At 44.1% G+C, this 13,243-nt stretch overlaps 1 protein-coding gene across 1 annotated transcript in view; it reads left to right on the forward strand.

The window, feature by feature from the left end:
• The window catches only part of TNXB (tenascin XB), a 97,359-nt gene that overhangs the window by 39,782 nt on the left and 44,334 nt on the right, over positions 1-13,243 (forward strand). Inside the window, exons 19-25 of the mRNA XM_089502621.1 lie at positions 250-531; positions 2,290-2,577; positions 3,932-4,222; positions 4,609-4,908; positions 8,048-8,359; positions 9,174-9,500; positions 11,161-11,499. Coding sequence (XP_089358747.1) covers positions 250-531; positions 2,290-2,577; positions 3,932-4,222; positions 4,609-4,908; positions 8,048-8,359; positions 9,174-9,500; positions 11,161-11,499 — 2,139 coding nt within the window. The remainder of the gene's footprint in view (positions 1-249; positions 532-2,289; positions 2,578-3,931; positions 4,223-4,608; positions 4,909-8,047; positions 8,360-9,173; positions 9,501-11,160; positions 11,500-13,243) is intronic.

The following is a 13,243-nucleotide window of genomic DNA, read 5'->3' on the forward strand; positions in this document are numbered from 1 at the left end:
CAGTAACAGCTATAATTGTGTTCTGTTTTGATGTTCATGTTTTCCCTACAAGCGAGAAGAATTATTTTAGTCTGATTAGTAACATGTTACTGATTAAATAATAAAAAAAGTCCTCTCCCTTCCATGTGCATGCATTATTTGTACTCTATAGTTCAACCATCTCTCTCTCTCGCTCTCTCTCCCTCTCCCTCTCCCTCCCTCCCTCCCTCCCCCCCCCCTCTCTCTCTCCTAATCTCTTGTCCAACCCAGCTCCACAGGATCCTCCAGTTCCCCCTAGCCTGGGAGAGCTCTCTGCCTCCGACATCACCAGCAACTCTGTCCTCCTCTCCTGGACTGTCCCCACTGGGAGCTTTGACAGCTTCCAGGTCCAGTACAAGGATGCAGAAGGCAAACCTCAGGCCATTCCAGTGGAAGGAGTCTTTCGTGAGATCATCGTCCCCGACCTGGTCCCATCCCGCAGATACAAGTTCAACCTGTATGGACTAACTGGACGCAAGCGCCTGGGCCCTATATCTACTGATGCTGTTACAGGTCAGCTTGGTTTGAGCTAGGCCCCTTTCTCAGGATCTGGGCTGGGTGCTGGGATCAGTGTCAAATTACACAACCAATCTGAAGTGTTCAAGGTGGTGACTAAATCAGAGATCATGAGAGTCAGAAGGAATTGGGGGATATCATCTAATCTATTTTAACCTTTTCTTTAGTAGCCCCCCCCCTTTTTTTTTTCTTGCCACAGACCTCCAAGACTTAACTGAAGGTTTAAAATACTACTGCTGCTGCTGCTGCTACTACTACCACAACAACAACAACAACTAATAATAATAATAATAATAATAATAATACCTGGATGCTGTTGTTGTTAATACATGCCTTCTAGTTGTTTCCAGTTATGGTGACCCGAAGGAAAACCTATAGTAGGGTTTTCTTGGCAAGTTTCTTCAGAAGGGGTTCACCATTGCGATTGCCATCCTCTGAGGCTGAGATGGTGAGACTTGCCCAAGGTCACCCAGTGAGTTTCAATGTAGAAATCTTGTGAGTACAGCATCCCAGAAAGATGTCTTCTGGCTTCTTATTTTGGCTAACTAAGCCAAACTAAGCCAAAGAAAAAAGTGCTAAGTTTAATGCTGAACGTTAAGAAAAAAATAATAATAATGACCACAGAACACTTACATAAATTCAACCTAGACATTGAGGAAATTGAAATAATTAAAAATGTCACATAGCTTGAATCAACCATTGACCAGAATGAGGACTGCAGCCAGGACATCTGAAGAAGGCTGGGATTGGGGAGGGCAGCTACGAAAGTACTAGAAAAGATCCTAAAGTGCAAAGACATAAAGCTGAACACTAAGGTCAGGATTGTCCAAGCCATTCTGTTCCCCATCGCCATGTACAAAAGGAGAGCTAGGCATTGAAGAAGGCAAATAGGAAGAAAATCAACTCATTCAAGATGTGGTGCTAGAGAAGAGTGCTGAAGATACCGTGGTGGATGGTGAAAAACTCACACAAATGGATCCTAGAACAGATCTAGCCTGAACTCTTCCTGGAAGCCAATATGACTAAACTGAGACTGTTGTATTTTGGACACATCAGGGGATGGCATGAATCACTAGAAAAGATAATAATGCTAGGAAAGGGGCGGGGGGGTAGAAAGGGGAAAAAGGTGGGTGGTCGAAAAGAAAAGTGCATAAAAGGTGGATAAGCTGAATTAAGGAGGTCATGGCCCTGAGCCTGCAGGACTTGAACAGAGTGGTTGAGGATGCAGGGCTTGGAAACATCTCATACACAGGGTTGCCATGCGTTGAAGTCAGCTTGAGGGCAGCCAACAGCAATAACAATGTTACATGTAAGGCTTATCCTTGATAAGTGGTTCAGCATATTATTTCCAAAACTGATTGTGTTTTTAGTGTTTTAGCTGCCTTAACCATGGTTTTTTTTTAAATGGTGACGTTTGATTCTTTTTTAACTTTTGTAAATTAATGTTTTAGTTAGAATTTTTTTAAAAATTATTGTAAGCTGGATCCTATTTTTTATTAAGTCGAAGGCTTTCATGGCCAGCATCCATAGTTGTTTTTTTTGTGTGTGGGTTTTTCGGGCTATGTGGCCATGTTCTAGAAGGGTTTCTTCCTGATGCTGGCGAAACGTCAGGAAGAAACTCTTCTAGAACCTGGCCACATAGCCCGAAAAACCCACAAAAAACTATAAATAAATAAATAAATAAATAAATAAATAAATAAGGCTAGCAAATAACTCACTACTGATCTCTCTGTCTTTCTCAACCTTCATTTATAGTGGCACCTCCAGCAGAAACACGAGCACCACCCAGCTTGGGACAGCTGTCTGTCTCTAACATCACCAGTCATTCTGTCTATCTCACCTGGACTGTCCGAACAGGGAACTTTGACTCCTTCTTAATCCAGTACAAAGATACTGAAGGCAAACCACAGGCATTGCCACTGGATGGAAGTACCCGTGAGACCACCATCACAGGCCTGTCTCCTTCCCGTCGATACAAATTCAATCTCTTTGGAATATCAGGGCGCAAACGCCTTGGCCCAGCCCCTGCTGATGCAGTCACAGGTCAGCACATATGACTTTGGGTAGATCTACACTGTAGAAATAATGCAGTCTAACCGCCATGACTCCATCCTACAGAATCCCTGGGTTTGTAGTTTTGTGAGGCACCAGAACTCTTTGGCAGAAAAGGCTAAGGACCTTGTAAAACTACAAATCCTAGGATTGGAATAATAAAACCATACAGTTGGAAAGGCCACAAGAGTCATCCAGTCCATTTCACAATGCAGTAATATACAATCAAAGCACACCCAAAAGATGTCCATCCAGGGATCTAGGAGTCCAAGTAGACCACAAGTTGAACATGAGTCAACAGTGCGATGTGGCAGCTAAAAAGATTTTAGGCTGCATCAATAAAATTTTAGGCAGCATCAATATAGTGTCTAGATCAAGGGAAGTAATAGTGCTGCTCTAGTTTGCTTTAGTCAGGCCCCATCTGGAATATTGTATCCAGTTCTGGGCACCACAATTCAAAAAGGACATTGAGAAACTGGAGCGTGTCCAAAGGAGAGCGACTAAAATAGTCAAGGGTCTGGAAACCATGTCCTATGAGGAATGACTTAGGAAGCTGGGGTTGTTTAGCCTGGAGAAGAGAAGGTTAAGAGGTGATATGATAGCCCTGTTTAAATATTTGAAGGGATGTCATATTGAGGAGGGAGCAAGCTTGTTTTCTGCTGCTCCAGAGACTAGAACCCGGAACAATGGATGCAAGCTGCAGGAAAAGAGATTTCACCTCGACATTAGGAGGCTGTAGTGTTCTACAGTGGAACACACTCCCTCGGAGTGTGGTGGAGTCTCCATCCTTAAAGGTCTTTAAGCAGAGGCCGGATGGTCATCTGTTGGGGATGCTTTGATTGAGAGTTCCTGCATGGCAGAATGGGGTTGGACTGGATGGCCCTTGTGGTCTCTTCCAACTCTGCAATTCTATGATTCAGCCTCTGCTTAAACACCTCCAGAGAAGGAGACTCCACCACTCTATGAAGCAGCATAGTCCCATGTTGTCCAGCTCTTACCGTCAAGAACTTCTTCCTAATCCTTAAGAGGAATCTCTTTTCTTGTAGCTTGGATCCATTGCTCTGTGTCTTGCTCCACCCTCAATATGACATCCCTTCACATATTGAAACATGGCTATCATGTCCCCTCTTAATCTTGTCTTCTCCAAGTTAAACATAGCCAGCTCCCTAAACCATTCCTCATAGTCTATGGCTTCCAGACCTTTCACTATTTTGGTCGTCCTCCTCTGGATACCATAAGATGGAGCTACAACATCTAAAGTGGTGTCATTTTTACTTCTTGGCTACTCTTTTAAGGATGCAGTTCTAATTCCTGCTTTTCTCTTTGCCATCCCCCCCATCCTCAGCATCTGCAGCAAAGAAGGAAGAGCCAGTGCAGCCCAGCCTAGGGGAGCTCTCCATCTCAAAAGTCACCAGCACTTCTGCTCTTCTCTCCTGGACAGTCCCAAAAGGAAGTTTTGACTCGTTCCTGGTCCAATTCAAGGACGCGGAAGGCAAGCCCCAGTCATTGCCTGTGGAAGGAGCCTCTCGTGAGGTCACTGTTTCAAACTTGGCTCCTTCCCGCAGATACAAGTTCAATCTTTTTGGTGTTTCTGGTCGCAAGCGTTTGGGCCCTGTTTCCTCTGAGGCCACCACAGGTCAGCAGGTGTCTTCTCTGTTTCTTTTAAAGCAGCATGGTTTGTAAGGGAAGGGAGAAACAAATTATTTCCATAATATCCTCTTATCTTCTAATGCAGGAGAGAGAAGTGTGTTTCCCACAGACGTTTGGTGGACATCAACTCTCATTCTGTGGTCATCCCATAGTTTCTTATCTCTTTCTCTCTCTTTTTTCCCCTCACTGGTTATAAAGAAATGTGTTGCATATTTGCCACCATTTTAAACTTTTTCTCCTTTACGTTCCAGGCATGTTCCCTCCCTGGGCATCTTTAAGCTTTCTTTTCCACATTTTAATAGCAGAATGATCCACCTGCGGGATATTTCTCATGGCCTCTGGATTTCTTCTCCTCCCTATTTTCTATCCTAGCTGAACCAGAGGAAGAAGAAGAGATAGATGAAGGGCGCAAACCTCGCTTGGGGGAGCTCTTGGTCTCAGAAACCAACAGTGATTCGGTCCATCTTTCTTGGAGTGTCCCGGTTGGACGTTTTGACTCCTTCCTTATTCAGTATGAAGATGGAGAGGATGATGTGCAGACCCTGCCTGTAGATGGTGGCTCTCACGAGGTCACAGTCCCTAACCTGGTTCCTTCCCAGAGGTACCAATTTGACCTCTATGGTATCTCTGGTGGTGAGACCCTTGGACCCATATCCACTGACACCTTCACAGGTGAGCTGTGCACCCACACCCTTGCTCAGTCCCTGGGGACACAAAATTATCTGTCTTATGCTAGAATGTTACTGATCTGGGTTGGATTAGCAGTATATTGCCAGACTGCTAGCCCCTTCCCCTCTTTTTTGAGAAAAGATGAAGACTGGTTCAATTAAGAGTCAGTTTCCCTCAGCAAAGTCTGCTCCTGAATCTCTTAGGTCCCTCTCAGACTATCTTTAGCAAAGGATGGTACATAACTAAAAACTTTACTGGTTGCTTGTACATTCAGAACATATTTACATAGTTTTCTTAAGGCCTGGCTAACCAGAGGAGAGTTTCAAATAAAGAAATAGCTCAGCAGAGCTTGTACATACCCTGCTCAGGGAGTATCAAGTCTCCAGCTTCTGCTGAGCAAGTTGAGGCCATATATATATACAAGCTGCAACAATCTAGGTATTTTCACACACATCCCCACCCAAGAATTTACATAAATTAAACTGAGATAGTAAGGGAATTGAAATAGTTAAAGATTTCCCATACCTTGGATTGAAGAATATTGAATAGAGACTGCAGTCAAGAAATAAGAAGACTAGGAATAGCTATGAAAGAACTAGAAAAGATCTTAAAGAGTGAAGATATACAACCGAGCATTAAAGTTAGAATTGTACAAACAGTTGTATTCCCCATCAATATGACATCCCTTTACATATTTAAACATGGCTATCATGTTTAACATGGACAGATATGAGAGCTGGACAATGAAGAAAGTGGATAAAAAGAAAATCAGTTCATTTGAGATGTGCTGGAGAAGAGTGCTGAGGATACAATGGACAATCAAAAAGACATACAACTGGGTTCTAGAACAGATCAAGCCAGAAATCTCCCTGGAAGCCAAGATGATCAAACTGAGGCTGTTATTCTTTAGACACATTACAAGAAGACGGGACTCATTAGGAAAGACATTGATGCTAGGAAAGGTGGAGGGAAATAGAAAGAAAGGAAGACTGTATGCCAGATGGATGGACTTAGTCAGGGAGGTTATGGACCTGAGCAGAGAGGCTGAGAATATGTGTTCATGGAGATGTCTCATTCATAGGATCTCCATGAGTTGAGGTTAGCAACAACAAACAAAAGGCAGTTACTGGGGCTTCTCAGTTGCAATTTCCACCTCTAATTCTGCAGAGAATTTCCTCCTTCCACTCCCTGGTGAGAGTTAAGATTAAGCAGGCATGTGAAAGAGTGTGAAAGAGAGGAATATTTTAAGGGACAGCTTTATTCCAAACAAGAAATTTACATTAGCAAAAGATCTCTCTCTTCATGAAGAACGTCTACTTTCAGGGACAAGTAGAGCACTTACAAATTACAGAACAGTCGTTCCCAACCTTTGGTCCTCCAGGTGTTTTGGACCTCACCTCCCATTATTCCTGACTGTGGCCAAGTTGGCTGGTGCATCTTGGATCTGAAGTCCAAAACAAATGGAGGAACAAAGGTTGGGAACCACTGGTCTAAATCATATGCAGCCAGGTTCACCAAATAAAAACAAGCTGTTATGCAGCTAAACAAAACATTCTCTAGCTACTCACAACAACAGTTGGAGTTCTGGGCTTCTGGATATTCATGGGGAGGGGAACTAGGAGGCTGGATATTCCTTCAGCCTCAGCCAAGTTCCCCATAGGTGTGGCAGGCACCCAGCCCTTGTTCTTCTCTTTTGGCTTGTGGTGGTCGCCTGAGGCATTTTATAACTTCTGCTGAAAGGTATCTTGAAGATTCACTCTCCTAACCAACTGGTCATTTCATTGGGCAGTTGTGTCTCATTACCTGTTGTTCCTTCATGAAGGTGGCCCCAATAAATGCAACTTACACCATCACATCATTAACCGTTTGTTTTCCTGGAGGGAAGACTATCCCCCAGATGTGTTGTCCAGCTGGAGAGCCCATTATCACAAAGAGGGGAAAAAGAAAGAGAGAGCGAGAAAGGATGAGTGGGGGGAGTCCTTATGTGGCCACAGACACACCTGGAATTTACTATGACCACATGGTATGGTAACTTACATAGACAGACATATTGATGGCCATGGATCACAAGTGATGATTGCGGAAACGGGGAAAATTCTAGCGAGACAGTATGTATAGTGTAGGGGTGTGCAGGAAATTCTTATACTGACTGAAGGCCCAATGCTCTAATCGCAAATGAGAGAAGGGAGTGTAAAGAGAATGCTTCACTGAACAGTATTTGCCACCAGTTTGCATTTAATAATAACAGATTTAGAAACCCAGGCTCTATAACCAGCCATGGCAAATCCCAAAACTTATCATACTCTTCTCACCATAACCTACCCAAACAAGGAGAAGGGGTCCAAAACTGTGGTGTGGCTGCTGGTGGTTCTTAGATTTCATTTCACCAAATCAGTAACCATTGGCTATGCTGGCTGGGCATTTTGGGACCTGAAGTACAAAATATCTGTGAGGTTGGAAGGAGGCACCTGGCCATATAGGTGAAGCCAGGCACCACATTTCCATCTTTATGGGCCATGGCAGGAGCTTGTAAAGAGAATGGTGCAATGGCGATGGGGAAGGTGGTGGTGCTGAAAGCAGCTTCACAGCATATGTGAACATCTGAACACCAGGTTGTCACCATGTCCAACCAGGAATGAGCCACACTTGCTGACAGAATATGACTAGATTGGGCCGTCATATACTGCCCATGTATTTGCACCTCCGACATGTTATTAATGTTCTCTCTCAAATCCATTTCAACTCCATATTCTCCTCACCCCCACTGTCTGTTTCCACTTTCATTTACTTTGTGCTGCGACCATCAGGTAGCAATTGGTTTTAGAAGCCTTCTTGGAAAGATGCCATTATCAGTTTGGTCTTTCATCCTCCCTGCCCCTGTTTGAATTTGTGTGTGATCCTTTCCTCCTCTACTTTACCATGGGGCTGGTTTGAATTAGGCCTACATCAGTCTGGATCTGGCAGGCTTACAGTTAAGAGTTATCATGTCCTATGTTTGCTGGAAACCAGGATCAATGAAACCATGTCAAAGTCAGTTTTTTCCTGTTCCCACTCAATGGAAGCTCATCAGCTGTAGCAACTGTGTTTCACCAATATCTTTTCTTGCTCCCCCCCCTTCCTCCTCTCTCTCTTTTTTTAACAGTTCCATTGCCTCAAGAGCAGCAAGTGAAAGGAACAGCAACTCCACCCCCAGAGCCCAACTTGGGGGAGCTCTCTGTAACTGATGTCACCAGCAATTCTGTCCGTCTGTCTTGGGATGTCCCCAGGGGGACTTTTGACTCCTTTGTGGTCAAGTACACAGATGCTGAAAGCAAGCCCCAGGAAATTCCTGCAGATAAGGAGACCAACTCAGTGGTGATCTACTACCTGGTGCCTTCCTACAGATACACATTCTACCTCTATGGCCTCTCTGAACGCAGGCTCTTTGGCCCGGTCTCCATCAGTATTGTCACAGGTCAGCAGTGGCTATAGAAAAACCAGCACCTGCCTTTTCTTAATTTCTTGTTCTGTTCTTGTAAACTTCAGGGAGACATTCTCTCTGGTTTTGTGTTTATTCTCTCACCAAAAGCTTTTACTTACTGTTTTGGTTGCAGCAGATCTCTTTTTAAAGTCAACAAAAAGATCCATCTTTGCATTGGTGAGACTATACCGATTTCTGCCATTCTCTCCATCAACTGAAGATTCCAAGTACTGTAGACTTCAGAAGCAGCCCCATGTACAACACATTGTAGTAGTCTAATCAGGATGTTACCTTAACAGGATCTCTTGGTCTCAAAGGTGCTACAAGATCCCTTTGCAGGATGTTACCAGACATGTCTGGTGGTGCAGTTAGGAGCCCTGGTGGCACAACGATTCAATGCTTGTACTGCAGCCACTCATTCACCAACCATAAGGTTTTGAGTTCAATACCAGCGAAAGGGCTCAAGCTTGACTCAGGCTTGCATCCTTCTGAGGAGGTCGCTAAAATGAGTACCCAGATTGTTGGGGGCAATTAGCTTACACTTTGTAAACCGCTTAGGGAGTGCTTAAGTGCACTGATAAGCAGTATAGAAACGTACTTGCTATTGCTATTGCTATGCCTAACAGGAGCCAAGTGATTTAAATAAATCTCCCAATGTGACCCTTTCCTAACTGCAGTTTCTCTTTTTCATCTGCTAACAGGCTGTTTTCTTTTTGCTGATGCTAGGGAGCTAACTGGAAAAAAGCAAGCTCATGACGGCATTATTTCAGCATCAGTCTCTCACTTTCCATCTTTGTTTTAACTCCAGCTACAACAGGAGATAAGAAGCACCAAGAGGAAGAGGCAGGCAAGGAACTCCCCACTGGAACGGAGCCCCGCTTGGGGATGCTCACGGTCTCTGAGGTCACCAGTAACGCTGCCCGTCTCACCTGGACCGTCCCCCTGGGAGCTTTTGACTCTTTCTCAATCCAGTACAAGGAAGCAGAGGGAAGACCCCAGGCACTGCCTGTAGGAGGAGAGTCCCGTGAGGTTATGGTCCCCAATTTGGTCCCCTCTCATAAATACAGGTTCAATCTTTACGGTATCTCTGGACAACGACGTCTTGGACCCATTTCTGCCAATGCTGTCACAACAGGTCAGCTGATATGCTGGAAAAGATGGGGAGGGATGCTATTGGTTTCTCTCCTACCATTCTTTAACTCACTTTTCCACTGTATTAGGTTTTAGGTAAATCTATAGTCTTTGAGACACTCTAGCTGGATCATCACCTGTCTCCTTTTCTTGCCTTATTATTTACCTATTTGTTTATTTGTTTGTTTGTTTTTCTGATAGGGCTGAGTGGATAACAGAGTTGTAGAAAATAAATCTCCCCCCCCCCCAAAAAAAAAAAACTCTTCTCTGTACTTCTGCAAAATGTGTCACTCTTCAGTTCAGTGATGAAGTCAGGTGGCAAACCTATTTGGGGAAGACATTTCATGGGTGGGAACTGGTAGTCAAAAAGCCTTTCTCTCCAGTCATTTTAAGAAGTAAGGTGGTCAGATGACAATATTAGCACAAAACAAGAAAACTGTATAAGCTGTAGAAAGAGGTTTTCATAGATTTGGGGGCTGTACAGACTGGCTTGAAACACTGGCGTGGGGATATGGTGTTTGGACAACGCATGCCCCGAAGCCACCCCTATGCATGGTGGGCGTCATCATGGCGCTTCTTTGGCGTGGCATTTATATGAGGCATGCTGAAAGGAGTGCCCAAAAGTGCTGCTGCGGAAGCAAAGGTGCCTTTTGCCGGCTCTAAAAGGAGCAGCATTTTGCTGTTTCTTTTAGAGCTGGCAAAGCACTGTATCAGGGCTGCAGGGTGCAGTTGCCATGGCCCTGATCTGGTACTCAAAGGGGCAGCAGTAAGCCGCTCCTTTGTGGCTGTCTGTTTTGCCCCTTGGTCTGCTTTCTTAGAAGCATGGACCAAGTCTAGACCAAGTCTATGAAAGCAGAGCAAATCTATGAAAGCTTATGCTGCAACTTATTTTATACAGTTAGGGGCTGTGCAGTCCGTCCTGAGGGGTGGCCTGCAGCCATCCTAAGGTGCGCTGGATTGGGGCCACGGCAACCACACACTGCGGCCCCAATCTGGCCTTTCCAGGGTGCAAAAAGGAGCCGCGATAGCCATAGTCCCACTGCTTGAAGGTGCTCCTTTGGTGCTGCATTGTGTGGACACAGTGCCAGAGGGGCGCTGTGGCACCACACACCATGTGGAGCAGTGTGCAGCATCATGGCACCCTGGGGACAGAGTCAGGGCATGCGTCATGTGGACGTGATGCCCCAACTCCGCCCCCACACCGGCCTTGATGACCGATCTGCACAGGTACTACAACATCCCTTTGCAGACTGATATGCCAGACTAATATGGCTATGTCTCTGAAAACAAGGAAAGTTAGTGTGAACAAGCATTTTTAGTTGGGCCCAGAAATAAATGGGCGATAAGAAATCTTTTCCAGCATAGGTTCTTCACAATTGTACCATGTCAACAATCCTAACAACCATTTTCAACACTGAAGTTTCCAAATATTCTTCAAAGGCAGCCCTATATACATGATATTGCAATAGTCTAGTCAAGATGTTAACAGGGGCCAGGCGATTAATATGGAAAACCCTACTTTTATGTTATTGCTGTCTCTAATTATGCTTTGTAACTTCCTAGCCAGTTATTTTCTTTTTTTCTTATGGTATTAGCTCATGAGAAGACCAAAAGGCCAATGTCTAATGGAACCTTATCCTTTTCACTCAACATCTTTGTTTTAGCTCTGGGAACGACACATGATGAGAAGCCCCGAGGGGTGGAAGAAGATGCAGACAAGGACATGTCTGCTGGAATGGAGCCCCGACTGGGGGAGCTCACAGTTTCTGAGGTCACCAGTAACTCTGCCCGTCTCACCTGGACTGTCCCTCTGGGAACTTTTGATTCTTTCTCCATTCAGTACAAGGATGCAGGAGGAAGATTCCAGATGCTTCCTGTAGGAGGAGGTTCCCGTGAAATCATGGTCTCCAACTTGGTCCCTTCTCACAAATACAGGTTCAATCTCTATGGTCTAACTGGACAAAGACGACTGGGACCCATCTCAGCCATTGCTGTGACAACAGGTCAGCTGATATACTGGGAAAGAGGGACAGAATTGATTTCGTTTCAGCCTTTTTTAACTCATTTTCCCCATGTTCCTAGGTTTTAGATCAGTGTCTAGTCTTTGAAGGTCTCTGGAAGAACCATCACCTGTGTCTTCTTCTTTCCTCCTTCTTTACCCATTTTTTTCTGCCAGTTGATAAGGTTGAATGTGTGAGAGTTCTGACTGAAATGTGGAGGTATTTATACTTCAGAATGGCAGTTTGGCATGTACTTTGGGCAGGGTGACCAGACGTCTTCCTTTTCCAAGACATGTCCTACATTTCAACCTTCAGCCCAAGATGAATTTCAAGATGTCCTCCATTCTGAATATGACTAAGAAGCATTAATTTATATTTATATGAGTGTTTTTATTTTGTAATGTCCTACATTTTTCTTGAATGCCCTACATTTTGCAATGTCTTTTCCTCCTTTGTGGATATGACATCTCGTCACCATGACATTGGGTCCCATATTGGATATAAATTAAGTTGAATAAAATAAATATATAAGCTAGAATCCAGGAACAGCTACTTAACTAAATAACCTCTCCTGGCCCAACATCCTCCCCCAAACCTGACAGAAACATTAGTCATCCATGTGCCAACCACCAACAGAATGGACCTCATTCTCCCCATGCAGCTGTGTCCAGTAAAGTAGGTTGGAGTGGAGTTACGATTGTGATAGTATTGTCAAAATTATGTCTAAGAAGTGATCATGAATATGAAACAGTTATGGACAAGAAAATCTAGGTATTCATCATCACTACTGAGTCCACATTCACAGGGATTAGGGCATAAGACCTCCACAAACGTGGATAAACATGAATACAGTGGCCAGCAACAGAGGTGACAATAAGGTGACCATTTACAGTGCTATATCAATAAAGCTTAATAATAATAATAATAATAATAATAATGACAATAATGACAATAATGACAATAATGACAATGCCCAGCCGGCAGCCAGACGCATGCTCAGCAAGCTTGTGAAGTGAGTGGCTGGTGGGCTCCCCGTGAAGAAGATGCTCCTGGCAGCCAGGCCCCACCACTGTCACTTGTCATTTTGGGATTTGTAGTTTTACAAGTTCTTTAGCCTTTTCTGCCCATGTGTTGGTGTATCACCAAACAACAAATCCCAGGATTCTGTAGAATGGAATCACAGCAGTTAAATGGTGTTAAACTGTATTATTTCTACAGTGTAGATGCACGGAACAGATGGTGCCTTCCTGTTCTGCACTAACTGATGTTTCCAAATAGTCTTCCAAGGCCGCCCCAAATACAAGACATAGTCTAGTCAGGAAGTTAGGAGGACATGGATGACTGGACCCAGGCTTTTAATGTGGAAGATTAATTGTGTATTCCTGCATGGCAGAGGGTTGGACTTGGATGGCCCTTGAGGTCTCTTCTAACTCTTTGATCCTGTGAACCTGACTGTACATTTGGTTATACTTACTAATCTCCTGGCAAGCTATTTCTTTTCTTCTTGTAGTAATATCTCAGAAGAAGGTAAAGTCTATTAGAACATTATGCACTCCACTAAATGCCTCTGAGGAAGTAGACTTAAATCTACGAGATCTCATGCTGCCATCTTTTTTCTTTCAGTTAGTCTCAAAAGTGCCGCAAGATCTTTCTACATACTGGTTCTACAGACTAACATGGCTAATCTTTGAATTCTAGAACGTTATCTGAGCATCTTTCTCATTCACTCATTCACCATCTTTGTTTT

Source organism: Sceloporus occidentalis, unplaced genomic scaffold (assembly GCF_023333645.1).
Source record: "Sceloporus occidentalis isolate IW3139 unplaced genomic scaffold, rSceOcc1.0.p SCAF_1, whole genome shotgun sequence".
Classification (NCBI taxonomy): domain Eukaryota; kingdom Metazoa; phylum Chordata; class Lepidosauria; order Squamata; family Phrynosomatidae; genus Sceloporus; species Sceloporus occidentalis.